The sequence below is a fragment of the Oncorhynchus mykiss genome, chromosome 18 (assembly GCF_057628025.1).
Source record: "Oncorhynchus mykiss isolate SJ-2025 chromosome 18, ASM5762802v1, whole genome shotgun sequence".
In the NCBI taxonomy this organism is placed as follows: domain Eukaryota; kingdom Metazoa; phylum Chordata; class Actinopteri; order Salmoniformes; family Salmonidae; genus Oncorhynchus; species Oncorhynchus mykiss.
This window is the reverse complement of record NC_143039.1, coordinates 39,542,244-39,552,100: the sequence shown is the minus strand read 5'-3', so window position 1 is coordinate 39,552,100 and position 9,857 is coordinate 39,542,244. Positions and strand designations below refer to the sequence as shown.

At 41.8% G+C, this 9,857-nt stretch overlaps 1 protein-coding gene across 2 annotated transcripts; it reads left to right on the top strand.

Annotated features, from left to right (window-relative positions):
* The first annotated feature begins 4,113 nt into the window (after positions 1-4,113).
* On the top strand, positions 4,114-9,440 carry LOC110496014 (secretory carrier-associated membrane protein 3). Of its 2 annotated transcripts, XM_021571629.3 has the most exons (9): positions 4,114-5,112; positions 5,586-5,666; positions 5,996-6,121; positions 6,406-6,529; positions 6,776-6,904; positions 7,459-7,618; positions 7,740-7,841; positions 8,015-8,132; positions 8,823-9,440. In XM_021571629.3, exons 1-9 carry the CDS (start codon positions 5,059-5,061, stop codon positions 8,973-8,975), a joined length of 1,047 nt encoding a protein of 348 aa, XP_021427304.2. In that variant the 5' UTR covers positions 4,114-5,058; the 3' UTR covers positions 8,976-9,440. The 2 variants fall into 2 exon arrangements, with proteins under 2 accessions (XP_021427304.2, XP_021427305.2); XM_021571630.3 differs by lacking the exon at positions 5,586-5,666.
* The last annotated feature ends 417 nt before the right edge of the window (positions 9,441-9,857 follow it).

The window sequence follows — 9,857 nt, the reverse complement described above, 5'->3', positions numbered from 1 at the left end:
TCTGGCAAAGTAACCCAATCAAAACGGAAAGCTCCTTGAACGTGGGAATATGGCAGGCCTATTGGGCCAAAATCAATAATGGCCTATTTTAAAGACAATAGAACAAAAATGAACGAAACGTTTAAGAGATCTGATTTGTTGTTTATAAACACTTTGCTATGATGACACATTTAGTCATCTATCCACCTCGTTCCTTACTTTTAGCATGTGCACGTAGTAAGTACACCATCATACTTTTGGGATAAGTGTATTTTCAGATTTCACATTGATTCTTTAGTTGTGGATTTTTTATGTAGCCAGTGTGTAACAACTGCCATATCCTGCACGTAGAACAATGCCATCCGGTCTATAACCTAACAGTTTAGTACCATACCAGCAGGTGGCATCCAAACCTTACACATAACAGTGGACACGACATCACTGCACTCCCTCTCTTGCTGTTGGTCCTCATCTTTGTAAGTCACCTTGATTTAGCACCTGTGTGTTTTATCAGTTTCTGTATGAAAATATTTAGCAAACTCCATGACAGTAGCTAAAGCATGGAGCTATTAGTAGCACACAAGTAGACTACAAATGCATGCTGGGGAGGGCATGCCCTGAGCTCCTATTGGAGCAGGCGAGAAGGCCGAAGCTCCAGCCTTTGGGAATCTCACACCATGCTTCAGTCAAATTGGCCAAGCTCAGCTCCTCACTCTGCTCCAAACTCCGCTCACATGCTTTGGTCCAGGTGGTCTGTGCACTCACAAGCTTCTGGCCTGCAGCCATGTGTGCTAGTAAAATTACGGTGTTACCATACCGCGTTGCCATGTAATGCTCACAAGATGAAGAACAGTTTCTAATCCTGCATATCTAAGGCTCTAGTCTGTCCAAGAAGTGATAGTAAACGTAGACATGTTCTCTGCTATCCACTTAGTTTTAATTATTATTTTGGGTATAGGGGAGAGTCACTTTTTAAAAAAGTTTTCAGGGAGGGTTCAGGTCAAATATATTTTGCTGAAGGGAGGGCCATCCATTTTCATTTCAGAGGTCCGATTTTGTCCATATAACCCTGATTATAAATACCGTACACTCCCTTGAGAAAAAACACTTTATACCGGAGTTGTGCCTGTTGTCAATATAACGGATAATCTGCCCTCCCATTGGCTAGAATGGTCCAACCTGATCTTGCCTCCTCCCGACTGCCTTCCATTTTTGATTACATTTATCTTCATTGTTACAGCTGCCACTTGAGTGTCTGGTCAATATAACGGATAATCTTTCACTCTGGTTACTAGATAATCGAATGCCACCAGGTAAACAATGCCCCCATTAGGCAGAAAGTGTTATATTAAGGAGTGGGACTCATGTCCCTGGCTGGCTGCTACTCAAAGATATCTCATAAGGTCATAGATCAAATTCCCTGCAATAAACTTACAAATACACTGAGTATACCAAACATTAGGAACACCTTACGAATATTAAGTTGCATGGACTCCACAAGGTGTCGAAAGCGTTCCATGGGGATGCTGTCCCATGTTGACTCCAAAGCTTCCCAAAGTTTTGTCAAATTGGCTGGATGTCCTTTGGGTGGTGTACCATTCTTGACCCCCCCCTTCAAAGGCATTTAAATATCTTGTCTTGTCCATTCACACTCTGAATGGCACACAAACACAATCCATGTCTCAATTGTCTCAAGGCTTAAAAATAATGTATTTACCTCCCTTCATCTACACAGACTAAAGTGAATTTAACAAGTGACTTTGCTAAGAGATCATAGCTTTCACCTGGTCAGTCTGTCATGGAAAGCGCAGGTGTTGTTAACGTTTTGTATGCTCAGTGCATAACTACACAGAACCACAGACCAGTGGAAAATGAGAGGCCCATCTCCCTATTAAAATGTTTCCCGTTGCACAAGCAACATGCCTCCGCTCCACCCTGGCTAAAAGGCTCTGCATGGTCAATCCGATTTCTGCAGTGACCATACAGCATTTACTGTGATGCGGCCTCCACAGAAGTCAGAGCATTCATACTTCTTGCGCTTCAGGGAGCTGTCACACACATCCAATAAATTGGTCTACACCGCACCACTCGTAGTGACTCAGGGCTAATTGCTATAGCTATCCAGCTCGCTTGCACAAGCAACTGACCAAGCAACCTCTTCTGAGATGCTCAAGTCCATTACCCAATGCTTGACATAGGAGCTCAGCCAAGATGGAATAAAGTAAAAAGCCTACACCATTTTCCCACCTGCATCTCCATCACGAGTCTCCCCATTGCTCCCCAGCAAAAAGTATGCTCACTATGTTGAGTATAATGCTTGTATGGATGTCAACCCCAATATGTGTTCATGTCATCAATCAAATGCATTAGTTACAGTTAAAAACTACTTTGACTACCACCACCGGTTTCTGTATGCTAGCTATTTTTTATATATATTTATTTTATTTTATTTCACCTTTATTTAACCAGGTAGGCTAGTTGAGAACAAGTTCTCATTTACAACTGGGACCTGGCCAAGATAAAGCAAAGCAGTGCAACACAAACAACAAAGTTACACATGGAATAAACAAACATACAGTCATTAATAAAATAGAAAAAGTCTATATACAGTGTGTGCAAATGAGGTAGGATAAAGGAGGTACGGCAATAAATAGGCCATAGTGGCGAAATAATTACAATATAGCAATTAAACACTGGAGTGATAGATGTGCAGAAGATGAGTGTGCAAGTAGAGATACTAGGGTGCAAAGGAGCAAAATAAATACAATAAACAACAGTATGGGGATGACACAAGCATTTCACTACACCCGCAATAACATCTGCTAAACATGTGTATGTGACAAATACAATTTGATTTTGTCAACGTTCTCCATTTGTGTTTATACAGGATGTACATCCCCACACCTATCGTTAACCAATCATGTCAATGCGGAGCTATGCGGAGCTCTCTGCATTGTTAAAGCCATTTTATACTTGTTCTGGAGGTAGGGTGTTGTGCAATTGCGGAGTCTCCTGAGGCACTACTGCATTGCCGCAATTGCAGAGCCTGCATCGCTGTGCGTCTCCCAAATGTTGTAACAATGTGGAGGGCTCTGTATAGCCTTTATAAACACAAACGTTGCTTCCTTGACAACAGCCCTGTGCTACTGCATGAAGCGCAATAAGTATGAATGCCCTGAATTCTGCAGAGGCCGTATCACTATAAATGCTGCACGGCCAATGCAGACCTCAGGTTGACCATGCAGCGCGTTTTTACAACATTTGGGAGGCGCAAGGCATCACCATACAGAGCTTGATTTGGCATCTGCAAGACAAGGCTCTGCAATTGAGTCACACCCTCCGGATCGCATTGCTAGATCAAGCATAAAAGGCTCTGCATGGTCAATCCAACATCTGCAGTCACAGAAGTTTGATCATTCATACTTCTTGCGCTTAGCGGAGCACAGCTGTTATGAAGGAAGTTGTCAGGGAAGTGACTTTGTTTATACAGGACCTCCCGCACCCACCTACAGTCAACCAATCATGTCAATGCGGAGCCCTCCACATTATTACAACACTTGGGAGGCGCAAGGCGATGCGTTACGGAGCTCGATTTGGCCTCTGCAAGCCTCCAGAGGATCCACAATAGCGTCAAACACCATATGGAGGCTCAAGATCGCATAAATTGGCTTTAAATTCGTTTTTTTACAGAGCGTCTTTGCAATCTGCACTTATAACATCTTGTTCTAGGAACGCAAGTAATATCACTACACCGGCACCCAACATGAGTACAGGCACCTATTTCACCTTTTTTTTGTAATCAAGCACTGATTTCAACTATAGGATTAGGGTTAGTAATTTTATCCTACTCCTCTTTCTTTGACCCAAGGTGCAGGAGCCCGGCTCCAGGTAGTTCCAGCTCAATTCTAAGTGAACCCACAGTGGTTTTCTTTTGCCCCAGGGCTAAGGCAAATCATCAAAATCAAATCAAATGTATTTATATAGCCCTTCTTACATCAGATGATATCTCCAAGTGCTGTACAGAAACACAGACTAAAACCCCAAACAGCAAGCAATGCACGGTGGCTAGGAAAAACTCCCTAGAAACAACTGCAAGAACTGACCTATTAATTCAAGGAGCGACAGTGACACCCCGTGGTAGACATTTTTCTTAATTTCTCCTGGATGGAAATCTACCTCCTATCTTTTTTCACCTCTGCCATATTTTCCCCTTTCCACTATCATGCTTCAAACTATATAATAAATAGAGTAGTTGCGTGGAATACAGAGGGGAGAAAATGATGGCTGTGGGGCAGTATCAGAGGAGCGCACGGACCTGTTCATTGCTACGCTACCCCCATGTGTGGCTACCACATTGGGCATAATTAAAAGCGGGGGAAATCAACGGTTTCGAGATTATTAAAGTGGCATGGATATCATCAAATGAATTGGTAAATAAAAAAATATAGACCTATCCTTGCACTGGTCGAGGGGTTCTGCCCAACTACGCACGTGCTTCTTCTGTAGTCGCAGTCACATGACATTACTTCCTGGATCACATTTGTTTGTGCAGCGGCCAAAAACATGTTTTATTGTTATTGCAGGCAATAACAAACGGAATCTTCCAGCAAAATATGACTGAAGGAGAAACGGCGTTAAATAAAATACGAGGATATAGCTAGACAAGTCAATTAAATCAATAGATGTACATTTTCGCCAATATCTTGACAGATTGCGGCAACGTTTTCCGTCGATAACAGATACATATCCTGGCTACCGTTATCTATGTCGTTATTAGCTTGCTAGCTGGTTGCATGTGTGTTATATTTGGCGATAAATCTATAACTTAAATATATAAACAACTGGCTAGCTAGACAATGACAACCCGATACAGACATAATATATAACAGTTTGGTTTTTTTTGTTGCTAGGAAGCTACTGTAGCTTGCTACTAGTAGCGAACCAAATCCGCAGAATATAGCTAACGTTAGCTAGACAGCCTCCGAAATAACGGGAAACAGGTTGTTGGCAAACTGTTGTGTCAGTAGAAAGGTTTTCTATTTTAACTAAGCAGGACATACAGAATTGCTGTAAAGAAAAATGTCAAAATACACAAGTTTTCCGGAACCAGGCGACGACCACAACCCTTTCCAGGTGATATGATATAAGATCGTAAAATACTTTACTTAGCTACTGTTATTGTATTCAATTTTTAGCTAACGTTACAATGTTGGTGAAAAAATGCATGATGTTTCGCCTGTTGCACTGTAACAGACGTGCTGTTACTCATTACATGTGATGTTGCTGCTTTCTCCATGCTCTAACCCAGGCTATTCTAATGATATATCTAGTAGCTGAAAAGGTGTTAGTGTACAAAGGGCTCATTGAATGAAATAGAACATATTGATACTTACGTGGTCAAGGCTACGTCCCAAATGGGCCCCTATTCCCTAGTAGAGCACTATTTTGATTCTACGGTTCAATGTAGTGCACCATATAGGGCCATTTAGGACGTCACCTATATAATTATAAATTATAATTAAATATTAATATATGAATAGTAATAGGATCTCTGGCATTTATTTTATGATGTTCTGTTAGTGATGTTTATCTTGTCTGTATGTCAGGACCCTGCAGTGACTCAACACAGCAGCAACACTGAGTATGCCACACTGGATCTTTACAACCCATTTGACAATAAAAATGGGGTAAGAGATCTGTAGTTAGCTTTGTGTTTGTGTCAGAATATGAATGCTTTGGAGATTCAGTATATGCAGTAATAGTAATGCAGTATGGTAATAATGCATACAGGAGTATATAGGCTAATTGTGTGGCATCTTTCCGCATAGATGTGCTTTGGCAGAGTAGCAGGAATGCCACTACATTCCAAACAATTGGACATGGTAACATGCCACGATGCTCCACTCCCATACAGAGTTGTTTGGACATATGCTCTATAGCCACTCTTTGCTTGTGGTCATTATAAACGTTATTGGTAATGATATAGGTTGATTTCTTGTTTTAATCCACTCTCTAGCCCCCACCACCAGCCTATGCAGCAACTGCACCATCCGCCCCCCAACCTGTTGTTCCTGCAACAACCCCACCCAACAGGACTACACCCACAGAACCCCGCAACTATGGCACCTCCTTCACCCCCCAGGTACTTGTTCCATATGTATTAGACAATTATCAGGAGTCACCTGTGCAGGTTATAGAATTAACTTCATACAGCTAGAAATAATACTCATAGACAAGTAACTCATATTTCTGTATGATAATTACATTTCCTGATGTTTATTTACTAGCTTGACATGGAGCACCTGAACTTATCAGACTAATTTCTATGAAATCAAGTTCAACTTCTGTATTTCTACTAAGGTACATGGAGCTATATTCAGCTCTGCATTAAAGCCTGACGTTTTCCTTCTCTTTCTCTCTCTTTAGCAGACCGCGGTCAACGCCACCACAGCAGAGCTCCTGAGAAAGCAGGAAGAGCTTGAGAAGAAAGCCCGCGAGCTGGAGAGGAGGGAGAGGGAGCTGGACTCACACGCCCTCGGCCCTGGAGCCAGTAAGAGAGGGAGATGGTGGTCGTGATGATGATGATGATGATAGAGATTGGTTTGAGAGAAAAAAAAGTGGATCCATGAGTCTGATATGAAATGATTGATGGGTGGGGGGAGGGAGGGTGTTAATAAAGGAAGGATTGGATTACTGTATACTGGTTCCTAACTGCACATGTCTCATTGGGAAACAAAGATTGCTCCCATTGCTGAATCATTTGAAGTAACACTCTCTTCCCCCATCTCTCTGTCAGCTCGTCAGAATAACTGGCCTCCCTTGCCCACTTTCTGCCCTGTGGGACCCTGCTTCTACCAAGACATCAACATGGAGATCAGCCAGAGCTTCCAACACACTGTCTCCATCATGTATTACTACTGGATGTGTAAGTTTCCCTGTCTGTGCCTGGCTGTCTGTCTGGTGAAGTCATCTGTAACACTTCCATGAAAGAATGATGATTAGAATAATGCTTAGATTAAATGTTTTATGCCAATGTTAAGCACTTTAAGAATGTTACCTAATACTTAATGACACTGTTAAAACTTAGAGATTTCTCAAATTAATTTACACCAATTTGGAAGTGATTCATTAATCACAAGGTGTACCTGTGTGCGTTCAGTGTACCAATGTAACTATCTCTTTATCCCTTTCCCTTCCAATGCAACTCTAAAGTGCTCTAGTATCCAAACTACAGTTCTGACCTCCCTATCTTTCTCTTCTTATTTTGCCTACATACCTATCCATCCCTTCATCTCTGGTCTGCATCTCTGTCACCTACCCTCTCATTTCTCTTTACCCCCTTTTCTCATCCTTTCCCCCTTCACTTTCTTTCTCCCCATCACTTTTCATGCTCTCATCCACTCCGCTCCCCTCTCTCACTCCCTCATTTCACCCATCCTACACTCTTCCTTTTGTCTTCTTTCTCTCCCCCTCTCCTAGTCACAGCCTGCACACTGGCGTTTAACTTAATTTCCTGCCTGAGTCTGTTCTGTGTGGAGCCTTCTGGTGGTGTTGGGCTGGGCCTGGCCATCCTCTGGGTCCTCCTTTTCACCCCCTGCTCCTTTGTCTGCTGGTACAGGCCTGTGTACAAAGCCTTCAGGTGCGTACTATTGCACATTTCCAATTTAGGGGCTTGTCATTACAAAACAGACATTATATATTTAGGTTCCCTCTTGATATCAGGTTACAGTGAACCTATGAATGCATTATTTTTCTTTCAGGAGTGACAGCTCCTTCAACTTCTTCGCCTTCTTCTTCATTTTTTTCGTCCAAGTGATCTTCTACGTCATCATGACCATTGGCATTCCTGGTTGGGGTTTCAGGTATGTGCCACAAACAAGCCAACCATATTACAATTACTATATCTTTACTGTATTACATCTCCTATACAGTACATTCCTCATACACCTATCCTTCACACTCCCCCTGTCTATATTTGTCTTCTATCTTTGTGACTGTCTCTCTCGCCTTCCCTCCTTGTCTCTGTTCCACTCAGTGGCTGGATTGTGAGTCTGGCTGCTCTGAAGACTAGCGTGCCTGTTGGTGTGATCATGATGCTCAATGCCATCCTATTCACTGCCCAGGCTGCCATGGGGGTCGTCTTGCTCAAGCGGGTAAACCTGAAATGAAGGCGAGGGAGGGGACTTTAGACAGTTTTAACCAAACTAAAGGGTATTGTATGCTAGGGCAAATCAGGACAGTGTGGAGTAATTACAGTAGGTAGACAATGGCTTGGAACATGGGGGAGCAAGGAAAAGGATGAGGGTAAAAAGGCTACAACATATACATCTAGCTTCTCACATCTTTTTCATCTTGACCCAGTATGTCAATAAACATTTAGAATTGTCCACAGAACTTAGAGTAATTGTTTTGAATTTTAAGAGTATTATTTACATTATTGTTTTAAGATTGATGGCGAGTAGGGTGTTGAGCTATGGTCAATTCCACGGCAACAGTGATACTGAGACTACGATTCTTCACTCTAAAAAGGAATGTCAAACAAAAAAACAATGATTGCAAATTTAAACAAACCATGGAACTATATGCACTAGGACTACTTTTAACAATTTCCACTGTTTGTCCCGTCATTCTGTTACCAAACTTTGCATCTGCGCTGTTCTTGTAAAATGTTTAGTGGAAATTGTTAAAAGTAGTCCTTGTTCATAGTATGGGTTGTTTAACTTTGCAATCATTGTCTTTTGTTTGACATACATATTAAAGTGAAAAACTGAGTCTGTGTCACTGTTACTGTGGAATTGCCCATATGTATCATGTATTAAAGCCTGTCTTCCTCTCCCCTCCAGGTCCACTCTCTGTACAGGCAGACCGGTGCTAGCTTCGTGAAGGCCCAGGCTGAGTTTGCCACTGGAGTGATGTCCAATCAGGCTGTACGCCAGGCAGCTGCCAACGCCACTGCTTCTGCAGCTCAGGGGGCCTTTACTGGTGCAGCTCGGTAGAGAGAGGGAAGGCAAGCAAGTAGGGCAAGGGAGCTAGTAGAGAGCGAGAGAGGGGTAGGTACAGTATGTATGAGGGTGTATAGTACAAAATAAGTAGGCAAGACTCAGGTGTTTTGATAAATTGTTTTGTCAAAGTAGGTGAAAGGGCTGGGACTTGAGTTTGTGATGGATGCACAGAAGTGATGCTCCATATTTAACAGCCGAACGGTTCAATTATCTGTGGCCAATGCTATTATGGTTGCTAACGTGAGCTCCAAAAAGTCAATTGTCTTGATATCCCAAATGAGAATGCCTACCTATTTACACACACTATCTTTGCCAAAATCACAACTGTAAATGAGAAAAACACGATGTTTTGGGTTGTAATATTATTGCTATTATTATGTTATGTTGATGCTGTATTTGGTTGTCATGGTCGCCATTGTTCTTTCTTGGTTTTAATAAAAATCAGTTGATATGCTCAATATTTTCTACTTCCCTTTGGTCACTTCACCAATACAGTATCATTAGTCATGTCAGCAGCCTAACCTAAAATAGTGTATGTGTAGGCCTATTACGTCTAAGACTAATAAAGGCAGAGCGGGTTTTTCAGTGTTGTATATAATGTAGAGTTTCTGAAAACCTCTTCAATGGACTGATAAAGATGTACTTTAGTCTTCCCTACAAACTCCTGGGAAACTACATCAATGATGCATTTCTTGCTTTTAGTCATCACTTCTGTTATTTCTGTAACTTGTGTTTAATATACTGAGCAAAAATATAAACGCAACATGTAAAGTGTTGGTCCCATGTTTCTTGAGCTGAAATAAAATATTCCAGATATGTTCCATTTGCACAAAAAGCTTATTTCTCTAAAATGTGCACATTTGTTTACATCCCTGT

Excerpts from the sequence above, each read along its gene's own strand:
- LOC110496014 (XM_021571629.3), top strand. The coding sequence starts at position 5,059 with ATGTCAAAATACACAAGTTTTCCGGAACCAGGCGACGACCACAACCCT. Across the intron at positions 6,905-7,458 it reads CATGTATTACTACTGGATGT|TCACAGCCTGCACACTGGCG; the intron begins GTAAGTTTCCCT and ends CCCCTCTCCTAG. Across the intron at positions 7,619-7,739 it reads CCTGTGTACAAAGCCTTCAG|GAGTGACAGCTCCTTCAACT; the intron begins GTGCGTACTATT and ends TTTTTCTTTCAG.